The 26,799-nt window shown below is 39.0% G+C and overlaps 1 protein-coding gene across 2 annotated transcripts in view; it reads left to right on the top strand.

The window, feature by feature from the left end:
* Positions 1-589: 589 nt before the first annotated feature.
* PPP2R2A (protein phosphatase 2 regulatory subunit Balpha) overlaps positions 590-26,799 on the top strand; it is a 79,102-nt gene continuing 52,892 nt past the window's right edge. The window contains exons 1-2 of one of the 2 annotated variants that reach the window (XM_003793958.2): positions 590-916; positions 2,763-2,837. In XM_003793958.2, the coding sequence (XP_003794006.1) occupies positions 910-916; positions 2,763-2,837 (82 nt within the window). In that variant the 5' untranslated portion in view covers positions 590-909. The remainder of the gene's footprint in view (positions 917-2,762; positions 2,838-26,799) is intronic. The other variant, XM_023515590.1, reaches the window with a different exon arrangement.

The following is a 26,799-nucleotide window of genomic DNA, read 5'->3' as shown; positions in this document are numbered from 1 at the left end:
GGAATCTACCACTGTCAGCTGGACAGACCTGGGCCACTTCTTTGGGGCACGTCCTGCTGACGACAAACTCAGTTTTTCTGTCAGCAGCCACTGTTAGTCTTTGCAGTCACCAAGAAAGACTCTAGCCTCGGCTTCATGGGCCCACACAAAGGTAATTTAACTCACCTAGATGGAACCAGCCCAACTATGTCCTTCTGAGCCCTGAGAACCTTCACCTTGGCTGAGGCAGCGAGTTTGCACCACTGTCCCTTTATTCCAGTGGTCACTGTGCTAACCCACAGCCTCACTTTCCTAAGTAGCAATGTGGGCATTCTCTAGAAAGACGAGGTCACCCGCAATCTCCTGCAGACGAACACGGTGAGGGGACAGCCGAACCCGTCTCAGAGGCCAGGCTAGAGACGCCAAAACGTGAGGACCGGCCGCGGCGAGGGTGGGCAGAATGAGGAGGCCCGGGCGCCGCGCAGGCCTGACGGGCCGCGGGGGGCGGAGCCGGAGCGCGGCAGGAAGGGGGCGTGGCCTGGAGCCCGCCCTGCCGCTCCCGCCCCTCACCCTCCGCTCTCCGCCCCAGCCTGGCGGCTCCGCCCCTCGAGTGACGTCACTGGCCAGGCCAGCCGGCGCCATTTTGAAAGTGGAGTCGCCTGCCCCTGCCGCCGTCGGCGCCGTAGCTGTCGTAGCCGCCGCCGCCGCTGGAGAAAGAACACGAGCGGGGAAGCCCCCGAGTGAAATCCACCATCCTGCTGGCCGGTCTGCCCGCCCCTCCTTCCTTCTCACCCGGCCCCCGCCCCCTCCCCCCACAGGTGCCATCCGCCGCCATCCGCCCTTCCTACCCCCCCATCCCCAGGTGAGGGGGGTGAGTTCAGGAAGCGGAGACCCCGAGGAACCCAGCAGGGTCACCATTTGCAGCGCAACATGGCAGGTAAAGGAGAAATCCCTCTCACCCCCTGACAAGGCACCGCTTCCTTCCTCCTCCCTCCATCACCCCCTGGCGACCGCCTGTGCCTCTGGTGGAGCCACGGGGCGCCCCTGGGATTTCAGGGAATTGGTCGGGTGGGGTGGGGTGGGGGCGGGGAGGGCTCCGGGCAGGCGAGTGGTCGCTGTGAGGTGGAAATGGCTTTGGGAAAACGAGGGCTGGAACCTCGGCATGGGTGGGGGCGGGGTGTGTGCCGGCGCGCCGTGGGGTAAGGCGTGGGTGGGGCGGGCTGGGGGCTAGCGCAGATTTGTCCCCGCTGCGGGGGAGCCCGGCCTGGCCTCTCCCACCTCCCCACCCCGCCCTTCGTCTCTCTTTACGTATCTTCCTTCGTCTAATTCCTATTTTTTTCCTCCTGCTGCAAGCCTTCTTGGGTGTATATACAAATATATTTTGCACTAAGAGCGAAGAGCATTTTACAAGTTAAGATACAATGGGGGCATATGTGTATTACCTCCCCCACGCTGTGGATACATACATTTTTGAGACCATTCAGTATTTTGTTTCGAGCCATCTCCCTTTTTCTTACCCTTTACGACCAAAGAGTGCGAGGCCTTTGATACACAGCAAGTTGCATGAAAAACATAATTTAAACTTTGCGTTTTGCATGTTAGCTTTTGTGCAGATGTCCTTTCCCCAAAAGGGTTTCGGTAGAGTTAGTTAAAATAGTTGTGGAGTTCAGTTGATATAAATAGCCAAGGGGAAAGAGATTTAGGTAGAAGCTTGCGGGGGGGGGGGGGTCGGAGGGGTGTGGGAGAGAAAACCTCGTTGAAATACATTCAGCGAGGAAGGAGTGTGAAGGAAGAGAAGAAAGGCAATATAATGGCTTGGAGGATTTTTTTCTGTACAGTTTGGTGTTGCCGAACATCTTTTTCATTTAGTAGACTCAGTGCTAGATTTAGATTTAGTTCCTTCCTCCGTGGATCCAGGACATTTCCCCATTTACTTCTCAGTACTTCGGGAGTGAAATAGGAACATTCTGAGATTCAACCAATTTTCTGAGCTTTTTCCAACCCCGATTATTTAGATAAGTCTTTTTAAAAAGTTAACACATTAGGTTGACTTATGGTTTGCTCTTTGGCCTTGTTGAATAGTGAAGTGAGATTAAAATTGTTTTGCACAAGCTGATGACAAATTTAGCAAAATGAATTGTTTGGCAGGTCCTTTGGATTCTGAGGGATGAGGTGAAGGGAGGCAGAACAAGCTTCCTTTGACAGTCTCTTCAGTAGTATTCATTTGGGTTTCTTTTCCTCTCTGTCTGGAGCCAGGGATTTGTTGGTAATGAATGCAAAGAAATGGGTGTTGTGTTTGCTGTGTGTGCGCTTTGATGGTAGAGTTCATGTGAATCATTACACCTCACTCCGGCAGTAATGTTCCCGAAGTTTTCTCTTCGTTCTATGTTTCATGGTATAACCTTGTTAATTCTTCTGCATGGTTTTTCATACACTTAAGGGAAACTCTTAACTGTTGGTATTTTTTTTCTGGTAGGTCTTGCTTAACTGTAAGGCTTCTGCTGTATATTTGAGGGGAAGGGAAAATGGAAGGGAAGTTTTGAACCGGATACACAATGAAAATGGTACAATATATGTTTTTAAACATTTCACACCTGGAATCTTTGTTTTTTTCCCTTCTCTTTGATGCAGTACCCAGTTTTGGGGTCTTTCTCCAGACTGGTCCTCTTGGTGGTGGTAGTACTAGGCTGTTAGTATCTTGCCAACCATGGATACCATCTCTGTGTTTATGAGAGTAAACATGAACAGAACTCAGTTTTAATTGGTGTGTTTTCTTTTTCCAGGAGCTGGAGGAGGGAATGATATTCAGTGGTGTTTTTCTCAGGTGAAAGGAGCAGTAGATGATGATGTAGCAGAAGGTAAGAAAGTGTTTAATAATGCAAAATTTGGATCTTTTCAAAATCTTGATTACTGAAGGAATTACTTGAAATTGAGTCTTTTCTTAGTTCAAGAACATTTTGTATTTATTGTTCAAGAAATGGAAGAACAGTTTTACCAGTTACCTTCTTAAGAAAGTCTTAAATCTTTTTATGCCTTCTTTTATTATTTTTTCTCCTGAATTTAAATGAAAGGCGATGATGGTACATACAAAACCATAGCAAGAAATCTCTGAGGTCCATATGATAAAGGTTTCCTTGTTATATAGATTCTACATATAAATAAATGGTGCTGTATTTTTCATGTTTGTTCAGTGTTTTTATATAATAAAATTGAAATAGCTGCTCTCAACATTTATCTCAGAAGCTTTTTTTTGACAGCATCTTTTAATTTTCTATGAAGGTTTTAGCTTTTGAATTTGCCTGTCTTGGGAGAGTTGTGTGGATTGCCATATTCTGCGAAGAAATGCTGGCTCAAATTATTCATTTGTATTTCAGAGGTTGATTTAGGTGGATAAAAAAATATCAATACTATAAATTTCTATAGCTTAGGTTGTCTTTTGGAGAGCTCATATTCTTGTGCAGTTAGGACCTGTTTGATCAGTTGAAGTGTTCACTCTAATTTTACCCTAGAATTTGTTAACATATTTCAAAAGTTGATCTAGGCAGAGCATGGTGGCTCATTCTTATGATCCCAGCACTTTGGGAGGGCAAAGTGGGAGCTATGCTTGAGCCCAGGAGTTTGAGGTTGCAGTGAGATGTTGTGCCACTGCAATCCAGTCTGGGTGACAGAGTGAAACCCTATCTCAACAAAAGAAGAAATGTTCGTATAAAATTTTGAAACTTGAAGTTTTTGCATTTGTTTGATGGTCTTAGGTGGGGGAGACATTTCCCAGAAAGTAGTTGCATAATTTCATTGTTCAGAAATGTTAAGTTTGAATTTTAATAGTATTCTGTCTTGAATTGCAGTAGGAATTTTCCAAACAAACTTAGATAAATTTAAATGTGTGCTTTTGATTTAAAAAAAATTTTCCTAGTGAAAATTTATAAATCTTTCTCTAGATTGTATTGTTCTCATATTAAAATCACATTTCTGACCCGTCCATAGAGTAGTTTGTTTTGAGAAGTTTTTTCGGGTGATGGTAGGATGATGACTTTGTGTTGGGCCAGTCAGATGTGTTTATTTGCCTAAGTCAATGTCATTCTGTATGAATTGTCCAGTCAGAATGTGGTGAATCCTATGGGAAACCAACTGGCCTAAGTAATACTGGTCATATTTTACAGAGCTCTCATTTGTTCTTTTCTGTTGAATCCTCATCTGATGAGAAATCAGAAGAAGCTCCATGATGGTCATATGATAGTGTAAACCAAAGTTTTAAGGTGAAGCCTTAATAAGTGTTTGACTTGTTTGGATAAATAAATCCTAACTTAAAGGGAGGAGTCACGTATTACTCATTTTGTAACTGCATTACCTGTTGAATAGTAGGCACTTAAATATTGGATCTTTAGTTCTGTGCTGTTGTGTAATGCTTACCAAGTTATGAAAGTGCTGTATATTTGGAAAACATTCTTTGTTTGAATTCCATTTATCCCCTTTACCAAAGATCTCCTAAAGACTGATCACTGAGGGTACGTAGGGTCTAAAACATAACCCCTGTCCACGAGGAGCTTGTAGTTTCTTGTTAAATGTTAGGCAGAAAGACCATGTAGATTTTATTTAAACAGAAGTTGATGTTCCATACTGACCATCACTTAGCCAACTGAACCGAATGATAACTTGTGATATACAGTATGTCGTCAACTAACGTCAGTAGATTCTTGATGAAAACTTTGACTTTAAGTGAAACTGATACATAACCAATTTTTCCTTATCAATGTTGCAATGAAATGGTGTTGAACAAAACGACTTAACAGTCACAATTTTCAAGGACCTATTGATAATGTTATAAATTATAGTTATCTTCTAATACTTAGCAGCTGCATTTTCATACTGATTCATTAATAATTTTCTTTTGTGGTTGTTAAATACTACTTGCACAGCACATTCCCAACATCTTAAAATGTTAAGGCTTAGTATGCACATTTTAGTAAAAACATGTATATTTTAGTAAAAGCATGACATGTTCTAGTACCTATGTTTGTACAAATGTATTAAGTGTAAAAGCATCCAGTTTTCAAATTATACTGCTTTGATTTGGGCATTTTTGCATATTGTAGTTTCAATATTATAGTGTATTTATTTTGCTAAGGGAAGATTTGCTTTTCTGAAGTAAAATAAGATTTTTGATACAGTTTTCTCCCTAAATTTAAACTATACACAGGATGTCCATAAAGTCTGTGAGCGGTTTACTAATGTTAAACTATTTTAAATTGCACGTGAACTTTATGGCCATCCTGTATAATCTTTAAACAGAGTACTTCTAACTCAGCCTTGAGTTTGCCTGTTTTCTGTTAACCATACCTCTCCGTGTAGTCAGCTGCCGAGGTATACCATTTTTACTTTAGTAGTACCTTAATCTTCTCCATACCTACTTTCACCTTTGTGCAGATTTGCACTGTTTGCCATCTGGTTCCAATAATGTCCTAAATCAGTGATTCTCAACCTTCCTAATGCTGCAACCCTTTAATATAGTTCCTCATGTTGTGGTGACCGCCAACCATAAAATTATTTTCATTGCTACTTCATAACTGTAATTTTGCTACTGTTATGAATTGTAATGTAAATATCTGATATGCAGGATGTATTTAGGCGACCCTTTCGTCCACCCTCAAAGGGGTCGCGACCCACAGGTTGTGAACCACTGTCCTAAATTATTCCCTGCTTCTTTATCCTGTAGTTTGGTTCTAAATTAGTCTTAAATGGAATCCTAATTTTGTCATTTTCCTGAGAAATCTTCAGTGGATCACACTATATCCACAGCCTTTCTCCAATATGGTCAGTATTTCCCTAAGTTTATTAGCTATAATGGATATGTTCTATATTTTTTTACGTAGGGGTCTTTGTTTAACTGTTCCCCCCTTGGAATGCCTTTCAATCCTCTCACAGTTCTTTTACCAGAATCCCGCTCATCCTTTGAGTCATTTGTGTTAACACTTTTAGTTACCTATTTTGGAAATACTTATTATTTAAATCTTCCTTTGTTATGTAGATAGCATATTTAGTACCCCAAATATCTTCTGTTAATACGGTAAGCTTAGTGCAGAACTCCTGTATAAGCTTCTCTGTCAAGAACAATGCCTGGCACATAGTAGGTGTTGAATATTTGTTGAATGAAGAAATATAAATGTTAACAGTTGTTTTAGGTTTTGAAAGTGCTAGAGAACTGGTGAAAAATAGGATGATAGAGAGACTTCTGGCTATCATGGATTTATTTGGCAAGCTTTTTGTAATTGGATTGATGATACACATCTACAAAATACGAAGAAGTGAGGAGGCCTTGGGTTTTTACCCTGGCTCCAACACAAGCTCTCACTTTGGATAAGTACTTTTCTGGGTTGCTGTGTACTTAGCAATAAAATGACAAGACTGGATTAGGTGATTTCTGCTGTTTCTTCTACTCTGTTTTTGTTAATTTCTAACACTGACTTGGAAGGGAATAGCCCAACATTACTACCACTGGTAAATTGTTTGAGATACTGGAGTCTCTAGAGGCCTTAATTTAAAAATGAATCATTAGTGGCTTAAGTTACTCAAGTCTTATAAATACGCAGAGCTAAGACAGAACTTAATATTTGTCTTGATAGTCTCTTGTCTTTTGGGCAATGTAGGCCCTTTCAAGGCATTGACACCCTATATTGGGATACTTAGTCTATACACAGGTCTTCCTTAGACACCCTCATTTGCCTATGGAGAGACTCTAAAAGCTCCATCACTTCAGTGATCTCACATCAAACATTTTTCATTTTAGTCTTTGTGCTAGTAATAGCAACATACCATATTCTATACTCTTTTTAAATGTTTCCTTTATTGACAGCTTTGTCCTGAGACAGTCAGTATGAGCCCAGACTTGGATTCTAGGCTACATGATTTGAATCCAGTTCAGTCACTTACTACTACTGTGATCTTGGGCAAGTTAATTCAACTCTTTGTGCCTCTTTTCCCCTCTATTAAATGAAAGTAACAGTAAGGCTTGTCTCATAGTGTTGTTTGGTGATTAAATGGGTTTGTACACATAGAGCGGTACCTAGCACATAAGAAGAGCCTTATAAGGATTTAGACATTATTATTTTAATGTTTATAGCAAGTAAGGGAGATATGAGGAAACTGGGGAATTGTCTTTACAGGATACTAAATTTTAGCCAAAGTGAAAGAATGGTATGGATATGTATTATATATATATTCTTTGATTCCACTAATAATAAATTTCAAAAAACATTGAAAACTAAGCTGTAAGTAGGACTTAATCTTGTGGACTGGTTCTTGGAAAATGTTTTTTAAATGGTGAAGTCTACATACACCGCAAATAAGAACAGTTAAGTAAAATTTTGAGATCCAGATCATCCTTAGGGTATCACACACACAAAATTTAATGGTTCTTAATGTCTTTCATATGTTTCATGTTAATTTAAAATTGTTTCTCTTCTGTGTTTCTTAGAATGTTATACATGTTAAGATTTAGCCACTAAGATAGTAGGAAAAATACTAGAACTCTGTTGTTTTGCAAATTTCAAAATAATGGTATATCATTTGTAGTCCAAAACCTAGTGATCTATGGCAGAAGTCCTACTTAACAGTCTTACTTTGTATGACATGTGACATTCCTTTTTCTTTTTTTTTCTTGTTTTTGGAGACAGAGTTTTATATTGCTCTCGGTAGAGTTCTGTAGTATGTCAACAGCTCACAGCAACCTCAAACTCTTGGGCTTAAGCGATTCTCTTGCCTCAGCCTCCCAAGTAGCTGGGACTACAGGTGTGCGCCACAGCTCTCAGCTATTTTTTTGTTATTGTTGTTGTTTAGCAGGCCCTGGCTGGGTTTGAACCCACCAGTTCTGGTGTATGTGGCCTGTGCCCTAGCCTCTGAGCTACAGGCACTGAGCCTACATTCCTTTTTCTTAACACTAACATTGCTACTGACTGAAGTCTAGTAGACCTCACTCAAAGTAGTAGTGTAAATTTGCCATTAAATAACATGAATGACAGTATTATCTAGTATTAGACAGTTTTTTTTGGTGTTGTTTTAAGTATTTAAAATACTAAGTTTTTTCCCCATTCCTTTATTGATTAAAAAAATTAAGAGCTGACATTTTTATCTTGTTATCAAAATAAACCAAAAATTAAACTTGGGTATTTGTTGTACTCTTTAATAGTGAACTAAATTTTAAAATAAAGTCAAGTCCTTGAAAATTGTGGAATAAGCAGAATGATGGGAGATAGTTTGAAGCAAAAATTTGTTTAATCAATGAAGAATTTACCATATATTGTGTATCTGTACATGTATATTTGCCTAGTTTATCTTAGAAATTAAGTTATAGGGGGCGGTGCCTGTGGCTCAAAGGAGTAGGGCGCCAGCCCTATATGCTGGAGGTGGCGGGTTTAAACCCAGCCCCGGCCAAAAACTGCAAAAAAAAAAACAAAAGAAATTGAGTTATAGGAAGACATTTATACTACATTTTAAGTTTCTTATATTGTTAAATAGGAAAATGAAAGAATTGGAGATAGCTCTATTAGCTAATATCCTCAACTATAATCTCATTGCCTTTCTAATTAAGTAATCAAGGAACCATAAGTTACTTCACTGGTAGATAAGAAGTAAAGGCCTTTATGCACATTAGGTTTTCTATTTAAAAAAAAAACTGCTAGATAGTCAATATAAGAGAGAGATGGCTTGGCTATCTATCTTAAGGGATCACAGCAACGAGCATTTTTTGAGTGCTTATGTATCAGGCCCTGTTTAACTGCTTGTATATACTAATTATTACTCTTCTCAAAAACCCTTTGAAATAAGTTGGCTTTGTTGAAAGTTAATTTATTAACCATATTATCTTGAGAAGAGAGTGAAGCTGGAATTTTTACCTCAAACCTTTGATTTTCCATATGTGGTTTTATTTCAAAACTTGATCTCTGGCTTGGTGCCTGTGGCTCAAGTGGCTAAGGCACCAGCCACATACACTTGAGCTGGTGGGTTCAAATCCAGCTTGGGCCCACCAAACAACAATGATGGCTGCAACCAAAAAATAGCCGGGCATTGTGGTGCGCACCTGTGGTCCTAGCTACTTGGGAGGCGCAGGCAAGAGAATCGCTTGAACCCAGGATTTGGAGGCTGCTGTGAGCTGTGATGCCACAGCACTCTACCAGGGTGACAGCTTGAGGCTCTGTCTAAAAAAAAAAAAAAAAAGGAACTCGATCTCTTAGTTCAGGTGAAGGTGTTTATAACAAGATTTATTTGTAATGCCTACTAGATGATTTTGTTTTGAAGTACTATAGTTAAAATTAATTTGGAGATTGTATTTTCTGGTAAGAGCATTCTTAAATTGAGACATGGCTATAGATGAGTTATAAGGGCCTGGGAACCTTTTGAAGTTACATGTAAAATTGTATTGGTGTGCAGTCATGTATGTGCATTTTTCTGGTCAGAGTCCATAACCAATGTCAAAGCCGATAATTTAGTCCAGTGGTTCCCAGAGTGTGGTCTAGCAACCTCTTAATTCATTCAGAAGGTCTATGAAGTTGAAACTGTTTTCATAATACTAAGATGGTATTTGCCTTTTTTGTTGTGTTGGCATTTACAGCAGCAGTGCAAAAGCCATGTAAGTATGTCTGCTGGAGCCTTAGCATGAATCAGGTAGTGGTATTTATTTGTTTGTTTATTTATTTTGAGACAGAGCCTCAAGCTCTCGCTCTGGGTAGAGTGCTATGGTATCACAGCTCACAGCAACCTCCAACTTCTGGGCTCAAGCGAGTCTCCTGCCTCCACCTCCCAAGTAGCTGGTACTAGAGGCGCCCGGCAATTTTTTGGTTGCAGCCGTCATTGTTTGGCGGGCCCGGGCTGGATTCGAACCCGCCAGCTCAGGTGTATGTGGCTGGTGCTTTAGCTGCTTGAGCCACGGGCGCCAAGCCAGGCAGTGGTTTTTAAAAAACGCCAGTTTTAGTTAAGAATGTTCTTGATGAAGCAGTAAAAAGTATTACTTTTTTAAAATCTCTACTTGAATATGTCTGTTAAACACACTGTGTGACAAAGTGAAAGGTGCACCTGAAAGTCTTCTGTGAAGGAGCAAAGTGCAGTGGTTGTTGGAGGACCAGCATTGGTTTTAAACATTTGAGTTTTAAGCTAACTGCTCTTTTCATGGGACATCATATTTACTTGTAAGAACTACTGACAAGCTGTGGTTATTCAGACTTAGATATTTGGTGGACGCTTTCTCAAATGAGCAGTGAACCTGTCACATCTATGGGCAGTATTTGTTGCCCATGATGAAACTTGAGCTTTCAGGCAGAAATTAGAATTTTGGAAAACATGTATCTACCATTGGGAGCTTGACAGCTTCCCAGTAATTAAGAGACTTGACAAATGAAATCAGTGGTAGTATTAATAAATGTGACTTTTGATACTATGTAATGAAATGTGTCAGTATTTTAAAAAGCTGCATAACTCAGTGAATTGGTCTTTTACAAATGACCAAAACGTGCTGTTACACAGTCAGACATCAGTAAAAATGCGAGCTAGAGCATTGAATTTTAATGTAATAGATTATTCTGCTTTCAGGTTTCATAAACTTTGCAGAAACTACCACTTCTGGAGTTTTGGTGTAGTATCAAAGAGATACCCATAACAACCTGAAAAACACCTGAATATTCCTCCCTCTCCAACTACATATCTGAATGAGGCTAGATTTTCTTCATTTATTTAACTGGGTACAACATTGTGTATGTTGAATACAAAGAAAAGAGGATCTTAATTCCTTCAGGGCAGATAACAAAGAGATTTGGAGCAGTATAAAAGCAATCCCATTCTTCTCACTAATTTGGCGAAGAGGGTAATAGTCTTTTCATAATAGCTTTAATGTGTAAGGTTTATTACTATTTTACAGTGACTAAAAACTTAAAATTTTAAAGGTCTTAGATGTTCTTTGATTTTAAGAGGAGAAGAGGATCTAGACATTCAAAAATTTGACAATTGTTGGTTTATCATGAACCACAAGAGAGTATGCATGAATGTCTGTACAGCTTTCCTATAAAAGTGGCTTCTATGTCTTGAGATTGTTCTAGCCTACTCCTCTGTTCTTTAGATACCAAATTAGATCTGCCTTAAGCTCTTTCATCTGGTGATCTTGGTGGAGAAAGGGTGCCTGCAGGACTTTAAAGTATCTATTTTTAAACTTATCTCTCCCTTACAGAGATTAAATACCAGTTAACATATTTGCCAAAATAATTTAGCCTTTAACGTTCTTAAGGGCTTTCCCTACATTGTCTCTGCCCAGATCAAACTATCAGTAATTCCTAATGTAGAATTATTGAAATCCTCAGAGGCTATGTTAGTGCCACTTCTTATTTCTACTGGCTGCTTGGTCAATAGAGATAAGTTGGTGACCTTGACATTGTGTTTTATTTTGAGCCCAACATGTAGCTCAATGTGTTGTCTTTTCTTGGAAGAAAGACGTAAAATTGGCCTGGTAACTGTCTGTTTCCCAACTCTCAACTACTAAAGGAAGGAAGGGGAGAAGAAACTGATTTTCTGCAAATCCTAAATCCCATTTTAGAATAGTTGCTGAGTTTCCCATTGAAAAAATACGCTATCATTTCTTTATTGCTTACTGTTTTCAGTGTTTTTGTGGCTAATTTTTTCTACTTTTAAAACACTTTGTCAAAGTATGTAGGACTTTAAACTAGCTATAGCAGTTTTTGATCCAGATTTAAACATTGGGTATATTAAGAAAGAAATTCAGTTAATTAAAAAAATTAATATGAATATTTTCAGTTAATATTAGCAGTAGTTAATGAAAATTTCATATAGATCTTTGCTTTTGGCACATGTAGACTCCTTAGCAAATCATTATTGAATACTTCTGTATGGCACGATGCCAAGGTTATGTTCTTGTAACTTTAGTTTCTACTGTTAGATCCTTTCTGAATGTTCAAATATCAAGTCAGATTTGTCTTCTGAAGTCTGATCTGTTTTAATCCAGTTCACAGGGTTTAAGAACAAATAACCCAGTTTAAGAACCTCTGCTTTAATCCATAAATTTTGGATATTTTATATGGTAATGATGTATTTTAGGCTATTAAGAGGATGTTCTTTCTTAAAAATCCTCTTACCATTTATTCCTGATAAAGTATTAGACAGGTAAATCTTCTCAGAGATAATGGACTTGACAGATTTAGTGTATTCCCATCTTTTTTTTTCTTTAAATAAATTAACTGTCTCTCATGGGTAAAAATATTAGAGGGATATTTGTGGGTTTTGAACCAGTTTATTTTATACTTCATTCAGAGAGAACTTAAATAATTCTTTTGTAGCTTGTATTAAGAGAGAAACCAGCGTAGGGGATTGGTGACAATATGTTAAAATTTTCTGAAGACCTGGAACAACGTTAGATCTGGAACAGTGCTATTTTTGAGAACCTGCCAGTGCAGTTCACTGTAGATCTGCTCTATGTAAAGGTAGATTTCTGGTGTTATCCTGTGTGTTGTGTGTTCTCTAGCTTACTGCAGGGTAAGACTTAATGGGCCTAGAGTAGATGAGTTTCTAAGGCAGCATAAAAGGAATCTACTCTATTGGCTAATAGAGTGGGAGGACTCTATTTTAAGAGTTAACAGGCTATTGTAGGCAATAAATAGATCTTTTTTTTTTTTTTAGACAGAATCTCAAGCTATCACCCCGGGTAGAGTGCTATGGCATCACAACTCACAGCAACCTCAAACTTTTGGGCTTAAGCTATTCTCTTGCCTCAGTCTCCTGAGTAGCTGGCTACAGGCGTCTGCCATAGGCCCTGGTGTCTGTGGCCGGCGCCCTACCCACTGAGCTACAGGCACAGCCCAAACAATAAAATTTCTCAGCTGGGGATGGCAGCATGCAAAAATGGTTGTTAACGGAATTGGTAGTAGAAAAGGGATCACTTGTTCCAGTCTTTCGACCACTTGATATAAAAAGAGAATTATTAATTTGTCTCTAGTAGCAGAACCAATTTTTTTGTGAAATATTTTTTAGCTCCTTAATGTTTTATGCATTTTATTATAAAAACATAGAATGTATCATCTTAGCTAATTTACGTGTATAATTCAATAATGTTAACTGTATTCATATTGTTATGAAACACATCTGTAGAATTTTTTCATCTTGCAAAACTGAAACTGTACTCATTAAAGAACTCCTCCCTCCCCTCCCCTCAGCTCGTATCAGTGGAATCATGCAGTATTTTTGTGACTGGCTTATTTTACAACATGTCTTCAAAGTTCATCCCTGCTGTAGCATATGACAGGATTTCTTTTCTTTTTAAGGTTGAATAATATTCCATTGTTTTTACATATATACCACATTTTGTTTATTCATCCTTTGATGGACATTTTGGTTGTTTCCACCTTTTAGCTCTTGTGAGCTAATCTTTTATATACAGCTGGGGTTTTGTGGGAAGAAACAGGTAAGTACTTTCTACAATTAATTGGCTCGTTTGAGATAGAACATGAAAATATCAGATTAGAGGATATTAAAGAATGAAGATAAGTGTATTTAGCTTTTTAAAAAATACCGTTTGATTATGTCTTAATCTCTTTCATGGGGAAGAGGATAGAGCTAAGGTGAGAGTTAAGTTTTTCAGCTGCAAGTCAACAAGTATATGTTGAGTTGCTTGTGCTGTGAAGAAGGTGAAAGAAATAGAACACATGGTTGCTTCATTTTTGGTATATTAAAGGCCGGTTTTATTGAAATGAACTTCTTCCACAGCACTTTGGCTTTTGATATCAATCTGTTTATGGTTCTGTGAGAGCCTTGCCTAATTCATGCAAAAATTTTATAAGCAGTGCTGGAATCTGAATAGTAAATTATTTTTTCTCTCCCAGGCTGACATGCTGCTTGATGTTGAAATGGGGTTGTTAGTGCAAATACTTAGTTGTTTTGAGGGGTTAAATGAAAGAATCACATACTTCAAGTCTAATGCCAGAAATGTGTCTTTCAGTGCTTTTAATGGTTGTGAGTTGAAATTTATTATTGAAAATTACCAGGTGAAGGGTTATAGTAGCCTACAACCTTAACCTTCATTTTAATAGTATGACAGTTCCTTACAAAATTAAAGGTAGATTTACTTTATGAGTCAGCAATTCTATTCTGTTCCTGGATATATGTCTCAGAGAATTGAAAACCTATTTTATTAGCTAGGTTTAAAAAATTTAATACAAGGCAGTAAATGAAGAGCTCTGCAGCAAATGTGTGACTCCTTACCCTATTCTCCCCTCCTCAGAGATGCTATCACAAATGTCTTATATTCCAGAAGTATTTTACTTTATATTTGCATGGTTTTTAGACTTTTTTTTTTCTAGTTGGATCTGATTGTTCTGATAGTGTGTGAATGACCGTGTCATTTTGATGATGAGTTAGTTAGGACTATACTAGATATTACAGAGTGGGCTAGATTCTGAAAACCTAGTATGTTTTTCTACCTGTTTAGTAAATATATAGACCCTTCTTGGTCACATATCTATCATCTCTAATTTTCAACTTAATTTCTTGGAAGTTTTGTTAACATTGTTTAAAATAAATGACATTAAAATGTCATGATTTTTGTATACTGTTCAGGTTGATGAGAATAAAGTTTCATTAAATTTGCTATATAGATATTTTTAATCTTAATATTTTTTATTAAAAAATTCAGAAATTAAGAAACTTCACTACTGTCATTTTAAGAAGTTGCCCCAGTAACCCAGTCTTCAGTCAGTCAGCACCACCAACATCAAGGCAAGACCCTCCAAAAGATTACAACCTGCTGAAGGTTGCAATAACTTTGGTTATAGGCATAAAATATCTGATAAATTTTTAAAATAAGTGCTTAAGAAACTGAGGTTACTGCCTGTGTGTGTAATTGCTGTACGTTTGTTACCTCATTTAATCCTCCCCACCAGGCTCTGAGCATAAATTATTTTCATTTTGTAGGTGGGGAAGTTGAGGCTTAACATAAAGTAACATGTCCACAGTTAGTAAGTGGGGGAGTCAGGAGTTGAATTTGGGTTCTTATGACTTCAAAGCCCATAGTATGGAGGGATTGGTTCCAGACCACTGTAACAGACCCCCTCAACTATAATAAAACAAGTACTGTGATAAAGACACAACTTTTTTTTGTTTCCCAGTGCATAGAACAGTTAAATGTACACATCCTGTAAAATTACACATCCTATCTATTAAGTGCAGTAACATTTTATCTAAAAAAAATCTTAAAATGTTGAAAATAGTAATGATGACCTGAACCCTCAGCAGGCTGTAATCTTTTTGGAGGGTCTTGCCTTGATGTGGTGGTGCTGACTGATGAGGGTGGAGGTTGCTGAAGATTGGGTTACTGTGGCAACTTCTTAAAATGACAGTAGTGAAGTTTCTTGCATTAATTGACTCTTTAGCAAGAATAATTTCTCTGTAGCATGTGGTGCTATTTGATAACATTTTACAGTAGAACTATCAGTTCTCTCAAACCTTGCTCCTTTTTTTCAACTAAGTTTATGTAACATTCTAGATTTTGTTTGCTTTATTTTAACAATATTCATAGCATCTTCACCAGTAGTAGATTCCATCTCAAGGAACCACTTTCTTTGCTTATCCATGAGAAGTACCTCCTCCTCTATGGAAGTTTTATCATGAGATTGCACAATGCAGTCACTTCTTCAGGCTCTACTTCTTTTTTTTTTTTTTTTGAGACAGAGCCTCAAGCTATCCCCCTGGGTAGAGTGCCATGGCATCACAGCTCATAGGAACCTCCAACTCCTGGGCTCAAGCGAGTCTCTTGCCTCAGCCTCCCAAGTAGCTGAGACCACAAGTGCCTGCCACAACACCTGGCTATTTTTTTTTTTGGTTGCAGCCATCATTGTTGTTTTGGCGGGTCCGGGCTGGATTTGAACCCGCCACCTTAGGTGTATGTGGCTGGCACCTTAGCCACTTGAGCCACAGGCGCCGAGCCCGGGCTCTACTTCTATGGGGTGTTCCCAAAGATTGTCATACATACATAGGGTAAATAAAATGGTAGCTGAATGCACCCTTATTTACAAAGTATTCGTCACAAAGTGTTGATAAAATTTTTCTCTATATGTTATATGTAAATAATAAAAAATGTAAAATAGGAGTTTTGTTAATTTCCCTTTCTATGGAGCCCATTAGGACACCCTGTTCTCTTGCTGGTTCTGCCACATCTGCAGTTACTTCTCCACTGAAGTCTTGGAACACCTCAAAGTTATCTGTAAGCATCAACTTCTTCCAAACTCTGGTTATAGTTGAAGTTTTGACCTCCTCCCGTAAGTCATAAATGTTCTTAATTGTATCTAGAATGGTGAATTCTTCCCAGAAGGTTTTCATTTGACTCTGCTCAGATCCCAGGGAGTCATCATCAGATATGGGAGCTATGACTTTAGGAACTGTATTTCTTTAGTTCTTGAAAGTCAGAATTACTGTTACTTCTTGATCCATTGCTACAGAATGGTTGTATTAGAAGGCATGAAAACAACGTTAATTTCCGTGTACATCTTCATCAGAGCTGTTGGTGAGTAGGCAAATTGTCAGTGAGTAGCAATATTTTGAAAGGCATCTTTTTTTCTCATCAGTAGGTCTCAGCAGTGGGCTTAAATAATCAGTAAACCGTGCTGTAAACATATGTGCTATCACCTAGACCCTGTTATTCCATTTCTAGAGTATAGACCAAGTAGATTTAGCGCAATTCTTAAGGGTTCTGCACTTCAAGTTAAAAGTCACCATCTTTATTAGCCCTTAAGAGAGACAGCCTTTCCTTTGAAATGGTTTCTCTCCTTAACGCATCTAGTAGATGGATCTTCTTTCAGCGTAAGACTGTTTTCATTTATGTTGAAGCTGTTACTAGTGTAGCCATCTTCCTCAGTGATCTGAGCTAGATTTTCTGGATTATGTGCTGCAGTTTCTACATCAGCCTTGTGCATTCTTTTATGTTGTGGAGACACCTTCCCATAAACTTAATGAACCCACCTCAGCCAGCTTTAAACTTCTCTTCTGCAGCTTTCTCATATTTCAGCCTTTGCAGAATTGAAGAGAGGATGTTGCTCTGGATTTGGCTTCAGGGAATGTTGTGGCTGGTTTGATCTTCTATCTGGACATTTCTCCCTATCAGCAATAAGGCTGATGATTCTTGTGTTTAATGGAGTAGCACTTTTTATTTCTTTCAAGAACATTCTTTTGCGTTCACAACTTGGCTCATTGTTGGTGCAAGAGGCCTAGCGTTCAGCCTATTTTGGCTTTCAAAATGCCTTCCTCACTAAGCTGATCATTTCTACCTTCTGATTTAAAATGAGAGATGCATCACTCTTTTCACTTGAACACTTGGAGGCCATTATAGGGTTATCAATTGGTTTAGTTTCAATAATGTGTCTCAGGGAATAGGGAGGCCAGAGGACAGGGAGAGAAATGGGGAACAGCTTGATAGGAGAGCAGTCAGAACACACACTTTTTTTGAGACAGCGTTTTATTCTGTTGGTTCAGGCTAGATTGTCAAGGGGCTCAGCCATCCTGCCTCTAGCCTCTATAGTACCTGGGACTACAGGTGCCTACTACCATGCCTGACTAATTTTTCTATTTTTAGCAGAGGTGGAGGTCTCATTGTTGCTCAAGCTGGTCTCGAACTCATTAGGTCAAGTGACCCTCCTGTCTTGGACTCGCAGAGTGCTAGGATAACAGGTGTGAGCCACCATACCCAGCTAAAACACAACATTTGTTATGTTTACTGTCTTATATGGACATGTTTACTCATGCCCTCAAATAATTAAAATGACACAGATCACCATACAGATACAATAATAATGAAAAAGTTTGAACTATTACAAGAATTACCAAAGTGTCACACAGAGATACATGTTGGAAGAACGGGGTCAATAGACTTGTTCAGTGGCAGGGTTGCCGCAGACTTTAATTTGTAAAAAAACACACTATCTGCAAAGCACAAAATAGTAGAGCACAATAAAACAAGGTATGCCTGGATAATCTCACCATTTTTAGATAGCATCTTTTAAGATTTGGGCATAGATGTTTCCAGTAAGAATATAGTAGTACTTTTTTCACTGTGAACATTTATTTTCAGAACTGGCATTACAATGGTAGTTTTGTGTTATAATTTTTTTTCAGTTAACATATTTGAGATGAAGATAAAAATGGCTACACGATATTTAATTGAATGTCTATTATATATAATTTAGACATTTAGGTTGTATATGATGTTTGCTATTAATATTGTGATGAGCGTCCTTCTGAGAATCTTATTACTACTTTGTGATGTATTTCTGGAAATGGATTGCTGGGTCAAAAAAAATTTTTTTTTAAATGGCTTGAGGCATATATTGCCAAATTGCTTAGAAAGTTGATGTTGATTTTTCACTTCCTTTAGCAGTGAATGGGAGTGTCCATTTCCTGAACTCTTGACAATACCTGGCATGATATCAACCATTCAGAAAAATCTTTTCCAATTATTTGTTAAAGCATGTTAAAGTGTGTAAAACATGTTCATGTTCTTTGTCTGTTTTTCTTTGGTGATGTTAGCCTTTTTCTTATTTGTTTATTTGTAGTATCAATAGCCTTTTTCCCACTTTGAATCTTACATTGTAGGTGTGTAAAGTTGTGTGGAAGCTCAAAGAAGAAATAATTTGGTCTTCAGTACATGGGAAAGACTTTCTAAATAAAGTAGTTCTTGTTTCTGTTTTGGATAAGTAATGGAAAGTAAACATTTGAGAACTGTGTTTTTGTTTTTTTATGTGTAAATAGGGATAATAGTACTTGCCTTATTATTTGGAGGATTAAAGTACATTAGTGCTTAGTTTGGACACATAATAAGCCCCAGAAAATTTAATTGGTGCAGTTATTTCACCATTTAATGCTTAATTAACAAAATTAACAGATTGACAGTTAGTGGAAGAATAAAAGCCTATTCCAGTCTACAAATTAAGATCAGTTGTTTTTGAGGTTTGGGGCACATTTTAGTCATTTTCAGTAAAATATGTGTTGTTGTAATGAATAGCTCTTAGCTTGGTTGGGTAGGAGTTTGGGAAAGCTAGGGAAAGAAGATTGATTTCATGGTTCAGAATTGGGGTTAGAGTAGGTCTGGTGTTTTGACTAGGATTAACGTGGGGAGTCGGCATGGTGCATGCCTGTAGCTCCAGCTACACAGGAGTCTTGCTTGAGGCAGGAGGACTGATGGAGGCCAGCAGTTCTGGGCTGCATTGAGCTAGAACTTGTGAATAGCCACTGCACTTCAGCCTGGGCAATTTAGTGAGACCCTATAAAAGGCAAGCAAACAAAAATTTATGTGTGGCAACTGAAGCTTGTTCCATTTCTATTTTTTAATCTTGTTTTCCCCTTTTCCTCAAGTTCTTCCAATGTTTTACTTCCTGTAATTGTATACTCTGCATCTTTTCTCAAGCAGTATAGTTGGTGAAGGCAGGATGCACATTGAATGTGCACGAGGGTTCATAGCATCCTTCCCTGTTGTTGTCAGGGTCTCAAAGTAGGTAGGGATGGGGTTTGGGATCAGAGGTAAACCTGGTAGAGGAGGATTGACCCTTAGTTGCTGAGGCTTTATAAAGCCCTGTTACTCCCCTTGCTACCTAAGGCAACATTGTAAATGGTGTATTTCCTTGTAAATATTTTCTCTTTACCCTCTTTCACCCACTTAGTTGTTTGTATGATGGTCTGAAGTCTTTACCAGAATTTTGAGTAGGCTGACAAAAATATATTTAGAGCCCTTAGAACATTGTACAAGAGTTTGAAGAAAATAAAAAGCAAATTTTATTGTACCAGCAAACATCCTTATTTCTTTCCCATTTCTTATTGAGAAGTTTGCTTGTTTGTTTTCTCAGAATTGACCTGATGTCAGAACTTGTCTAGTTTTATGAGTGTATGAATGTCCCGAGAATCTGTTTAAAATGCAGACTGTGACTCTGCATTCAGGTATGGGGGAGCCTGTGATTTTTGGGTTTCTGATCAGCCCCTTGATACCAGGTGCTGCTGCTCCATGCACTGCCCTTGGAGGACAAGGCAGCTTTTGTCAGAGTCGCTCTTAGGGGTCAGGGAGACCATGTGGGGTAGTACCTTAGTTTTTTTACTCAGCATTTCTAACACTAAGTAGACGTGTATTGCTCTCCTCTCCTGAGCTCTCCTGTTTGTTAGGAGAGCCAAATCCCTCCCCATGCCCCTATCACCAAGGTGTTACATTACTGAGCTATAGGGGTGTTTCTTGTAATTCTCACTCTTCCTTGCCATAAGCTATATGGGCTGCTACACTCACTTAATATTCTTCCTGGATTTCTGTATCATGTTTCATTCTGTGGTGCTTTCATTTTCTGTGAATCTATGACAAAATCATCCTCAGATCCTCTGAGAGGAGACTGATCTCTGAGTGTATTGAAGCACATCAGATGTCTGTCAGGGGTTACTTTTGTCTGGAGCTGTCTGTCCCTCTAATACTCCTGCATCAATCCGGGTGGTCTTCTGAGTCTTGAACAGCTGTTTTCCTAAAGTTTTCCTTCATTATTCTCTTCGTAATAATGGGAATTCCTATTCCCTCTCTTTTGTTCTCCTTGTTTCTGGAGTCTGTGTCATTTTCTTCCGTGGTTTATGCTGTTATTTTGTTGTGTACAGCATCTAGTACCAAAAGTACCAGCCAGTACTTCCTCATCACAACCTCAGAAAGATTTCATGAGAGGTAAAAATTTTTGAGCTCTTGTCTGCCTGGAAGAGATGTCTTTCAGGTTTGACTGGTTAACATTCTCGCTCAGAGTTGGGAAGACGTCTCTTCTGCCTGTCGGCGTCCAGGGCTGTGTTGGGGAGCCTGATGCGTCCTATCCACTGTTTCTCCTTTTCTGGATGGTGTGCTTTGGTGTGGGTCTTCGCTGCTAATTGAACTGGTACTCATTGTAGCCTTTCAACTTGAGGATTCATTTCCTTCAGATTTTCTTTGTGGAACTCCTTTTATGTGGGTCTTGGACTTTCTATGCTGAGCCTCTTAATTTTATTTTTCTTTTACTATTTTCCATCCTCTTTGTCATTGTTTTACTTTCTGGGAGAGTTCTTCAGTTTTGTTTTCAACTCTTGTTAACTTTTATAGTTCTAGTTTATTGTATTTTTAAAAGTTGTTCTGTTTAGCAACCCGTTTTGTAAATGGAGTATCCTCTCTTTGAGAGAAGATTAATAGTTTTTTTGTTTTACTTTTCTAATGTTATCATCCTATCTCTTTGGGTTCCTTTTTCTTATCCTGTGTAGACTTTGGTAGTCTATGGTGGTCTGTCTTTAAGAATGAGGTGCTATAGCCAGGCGCCTGTACTCCCAGCTACTTAGGAGGCTGAGGCAAGAGAATCCTTTAAGCCCAAGAGTTTGAGGTTGCTGTGAGCTGTGACACCAAGGAACATAGTGAGACTCTGTCTCAAGAAAAAAAGAAGAATGAGGTGCTAAAAAATAGATTAGAAGCATTATGTCCACTGGCAGTGATAATGAGCTGGTGGGCTTCACTGTGGGGGATGAGCCAGGGACTCTCAATGTCATTGTCTGTGTGTGAGAAAGAACTTGCAGTGAGTGTCCTATCTGGCAAGGAAGAGGATAGGGGTCATAACTCAAGCCTGGCTGCTGACATTCTGAGAGCTGGGAGGTGGTTGAGCATGGCTTAATAGTTATGCAGCCTTAGCTCCGGCTGATAGTTCTTTATTTTAGGATGGCACTTAAATCAGCATCTTATATAGATGTTGCCATAACTAGTCCTGTTTGAACTCATCCCTGCAGCCAGCCTTCCGAGGTAACCTGGTGCTTCTGTTTCTTGACACTTTGTAGAGAGTCTTCTCCCCTCTGCTTGGCAACGAGACCCCTTTTGCATGTTTGGAGGTTTCAGTTTCCTTTATTTTGCTAAGTTATCTGTTTTCCGTTTTCCAGCACATTTGTTGTCCTCTTCTATTTCCTTGTATATTCTTTTTGCTTTTGATCTCTTTTATTAATGTGGTTTAGAGGAGAGATAAATTACACATGTGTTTTGCACCTCTGTGTTCAACAGGTTTATCAGTAAAATGTTTATAATTCTGTTTCATTTGTGTCTAAGAACACTCGGCAGTTATTTTCTCTGCCTAGAAAAGGGGAGTTCACAGAATTTATGTAAAAGTAGATTTAATTGAGTTTTTTTTTAGATCTAAATTCTGGTATACTACCGTGTTTCCCTGAAAATAAGACCTACCCCCAAAATAGGCCCTAGCAGGATTTCTATGCATTTGTTAAATATAAGCCCTAGCCTGATAATAAGACCTAGTGATGCAGATACGCTGCATAGCCACGCCCTGCATTTCATTGCAGAGCACAGTAAGGAAGACTGGAATGCCTTTTATGTGCACAGCTCCTTTCTCTGAGCCATTAGCACTTGTGTGGGTGCACATGTGGTAACTGTGGTCTTAGGCATCCTATTATGCACATGCAAACGGCTAGGGGAAAGGAGTTCACATATCACTAGCACCAGCCCCACCAACAAGGTTGGCTCCCCCTGTCAGGTTCCAGAAGAAGATGACTTAACTGTATTTGAATAAATGTAGACTGTTTTATTATACTTAATAAAAATAAGACATCCCCTGAAAATAAGCCCTAGTATGTCTTCTTGAGAAAAAATAAATATAAGACAGTGTCTTACTTTGGGGAAAACACAGTATTGTTTTTAATATACTAAGCCTTGCAAAATTATGTACTTTGTTTCCTCAATTGTAGAAAAAAATGAGAAAAATAATTACTCATGTATAAGATAATGTCTTGCATTTTACACCAAAACTTTGGGCACAGGGTGGCGCCTGTGGCTTAGTAAGTAGGGCACCAGCCCCATATACTGAAGGTGTCAGGTTCAAACCTGGCCCCGGCCAAACTGCAACAACAACAAAAAAAATAGGTGTTATGGCAGGTGCCTAGTCCCAGCTGCTTGGGAGGCTGAGGCAAGAGAATCAATTGCCTAAGTCCAAAAGCAGGAGGTTGCTATGAACTGTGATGCTATGGCACTCTACCGAGGGCGACAAAGTGAGACTCTGCCTCTTAATAAAAAAACTTGGGGCATAAAGGAGTCAGCCAAGAATACTGAGGTTTTAAAAAATTTATTATATCAAAAACGTGAATTTTATTATTTATAGATCAGTTTATTTTTATTTCCAAAGTAATTAGAATTAATTAACATGTTTGTCTCAGAAGGAAGACACTTGTCTTAGTCCTTTCAAGTTGCTGTTAACAGAACACCATAGCGTGGGTGGCTTTTTTTTTTTTTTTTTTTTTGAGAGACAGAGCCTCAAGCTGTCCCCCTGGGTAGAGTGCCATGGCATTACAGCTCACAACAACCTCCAACTCCTGGGCTCAAGCGAGTCTCCTGCCTCCGCCTCCCAAGTAGCTGGGACCACAGGTGCCCGCCACAACGCCTGGCTATTTTTTGGTTGCAGCCGTCATTGTTGTTTTGGCGGGTCCGGGCTGGGGATTCGAACCCACCACCTTAGGTGTACGTGGCTGGCTCCTTAGCCGCTTGAGCCACAGGCGCCAAGCCCAGCCTGGGTGGCTTTTAAACAGAAGTGTGTTTCTAACAGTTCTGGAGGCTGAGAAATCCAAGATCATGGCACCTGCAGGTTAGGTATCTGCTTTCTGGTTCAGAGACAGTTGTGTTCTCAAATTGGCAAAGGGGTGAGGGGGCTCTCTTGGGTCTCTTACATAAGGCACTAATTCCGTTCATGAGGGCTCTACTCTGATGACCCTAATCACTTGTGAAAAGCCATCCCTCCCAAATACATCACCTAGGGTATTAGGTTTCAACATGTGAATTTTGTGGGGGACATTCAGTCCATAGTGATACAGAGTAGAACATGAGATTACAGTCAGTTACGGATTTAAGGGCAGCTAAGATCATAATTTTCTTTGTTTTTCATCTGGAACACTTATCCCCTAATACTAGTAATACAACATTTGCAGGTTTAGGTTTAGGTTCAGGTTTAGGTTTAGGTTGCAGGTTTAGGCTACCCCTGCCTGCCTCAGATATCTTTCTGGTCATTCTCCTCTTGCTGAGGGCTTGGCACTTGCCCCTTTTAACCTGGAATGTACTGTACCTCAATTTTTGCATGGTCTTGACTACCTTGTGTAAAGTAAGTGATTTCCCTTCCAACCCCAAGAGAGATGTCTACTCAGTGTTACCTGATTTCTTTTCCTGTTTTAAAAATATCCTTATTATTTGAAACACTCCTGTTTATTGTTTGCTTATTGTATGTAGGCTTCCCCCTGTCAAATTTGTAAGTTTCACATGAGGAACTGAATCCTATTCTTTTGTTCTGTAACTTTATTTTTAGCATCTTAGAGCAGTGTTTATAACAATATCTGGCACCTAGTGGGCATTTTGTGGTTGTTGAATGGATGGATAAATTGTGTAAGTTATTTTAATGTATTAGCTCATTTAAAAATAGTTGTAACTGTAGTTTTTTATTTCACTAAATGTACATACTTGTTTTTAAAAACAGAAAATATAGCAAGCTAAAGAATTTAGCATTCATGTCCTTCCCAGTTTTATTAACCAGTGAAATGAGAAGCAAAGAAATACTCAGACTCATATTAGCTATTATATTTATTAGAGTATAGATCAAGCTACTTTAAAGACCAGAGACACATGGTTCAAAAATTAGCAACTTACCTCTCATATAACGACTGGTAGAGAGGGATCTGAGGTGGATAAGCTCCTTTTGCCAGAGATTACCCAGGATTGCAAGTTTCTTTTGCTCAGGTGCTGGGCATGTTGCTTTTGTTTGCCTGGGCAGATCTGGGTCAAATCCATGCTCAAGCCCCAGGAGAGAGGCAGAAACAGGAGGGCAAATGGCTGCTTTTAAAGGATGAGATACTGACGTTTTTACATTCATAACCTGTTGTTCAGGACTTGATCACGTGGTAGGACAACCAAAAAAAGTACCCTCTAATTTCCTGTTAAAACTCTTCCTGTGTGATTTTTTTGGATCTGGGCAGTGAAGGTGCCTGGGTTTTCTCTTACTGAAAGAAAAAGGGGACATGGTGGCTCACTCCTGTAATCTCAGCACTCTGGGAAGCTGAGGTGGGTGGATTGCTTGTGCTTCCAAGTTTGAGACCCGCCTGAGCAAAAGCAAGACCAGACATCCTCAAACTATGGCCCGGGCCACATGCAGCCTGCCTGGGACATTTATCCGGCCCGCCGGGTGTTTTTGCCACTGCAGGCCCGCAGTCCGGCCCTCCAGTTGTCTGAGGGACAGTGAACTGGCCCCCTGTTTAAAAAGTTTGAGGACCCCTGAGCAAGACCCTATTGCTACTAAAACAGAAAAACAGGTAACAGGATCATTTGAGCACAAGAGTTGGAGGTTGCTGTGAACTATGACACCATGGCATTCTACCCAGGGCAACAGCTTTGCAACTCTGTCTCAAAAAAAAAGAGAAAGGGGGGAATTGGTGGTCCATCTCTGCCACAACTAGTTCCTCTTAGAACTTTTATTCAGGTCTGTTAATGCCTTAGGTCAGTGCTCTTTCCTTCCTTCAATTTTAGTGTGAAAACCTTATTGAATTCTAATTCAAAGAGTTAAAAAATATTTTATAAAATGAATCAATTGGAAATGTGAATATTTACTGATGTTTGATATTAAGGAAAAACTATTGATTTTTTTTCAAAAAAAAAAAAAGCCAAATGCTTTTTGGCTGTGTTGAGAATGATACTCTTATCTTTTAACAATACCTCTTGAAATATACTTATAGGTGAAATAATTTGATGTCTGCAATGTATAGAAATAATAATGTGGTGTAGGTGTATAGATGAAACAAGGCCGTGGAGATTATAATTGTGGAAACTGCATGAGGAGTGCATAGGAATTCATTATATTGTGCTTTCTACTTTTGTGTGTGATTGAAATACTATGCAGTAAAATTCTAAAGTACCAGTGTATGTTGATAGCGCCAATTTCCATTGAACACCGCAGGGTTCTGCCTTACCTCTCCTCTTCTCTATTTGTATCTTTCTTCTCTCACACTGAGAATCCTAGTTTCCAACCCAGAAACTACATTTTGTGAAATTATAAAGATGGAAAGAACCAGGATATTTGATAGCACTAGGTGGTGAATTAACCAACTCTGGATTTATTTCCCCTTGCTGAGGACTTATGTGAGATAACAGTTCTTTTTATTGGGGTATAAAATATACATATGGTTTACCATTTTTAAGTGCACAATTCAGTGGCATAAATAAATAAACATAAATTGTTGTGCAGCTATTGCCACCATCCATTTCCAGGATTGTTCATCTTCCTAAAGGTAAAACTCTGTACTTGTTAAACAGTGACTTCCCGTTTCCCTTTTTCCCAACCCCTGATAACCACCATTCTATTCTGTGTCTGTGAATTTGGCTCCTGTGTATTTCATACAAGTGGAATCATACAGTGTTTTCTGTGTGTGTGTGACTGCTTTATTTCATTTATCATAGTGTCCTCAAGTTTCTTCCTTGTTGTGTCAGAATTCCTTGTATATGTAATAGCACGTTTTGTTTATTCATTCATCTGTTGATGGACATTTGGATTGCTTCCACCTTTTGGCTGTTTGAATAGTGCTGCTAAGAACATTAATGTTCAAGTTCCTGCTTTGAATTCTTTGTGGTGCATACTGGGAAATGCAGTTGGTAGATCATGTAGTAATTCTATGTTTAACATTTGTAGGAACAACCATGCTGTTTTCTTATAAAATGATGGCTGCATTACTCACGTTTCCACTAGCGATGTCCAAAGGTTCCAACCTCACTAACACTTTTTTTTTTTTTTTTTT

This window comes from Otolemur garnettii, unplaced genomic scaffold (assembly GCF_000181295.1).
Source record: "Otolemur garnettii isolate 467f Iridium unplaced genomic scaffold, OtoGar3 scaffold00074, whole genome shotgun sequence".
Taxonomy (NCBI): Eukaryota; Metazoa; Chordata; class Mammalia; order Primates; family Galagidae; genus Otolemur; species Otolemur garnettii.
This window is presented reverse-complemented; position numbering and strand designations above follow the sequence as displayed.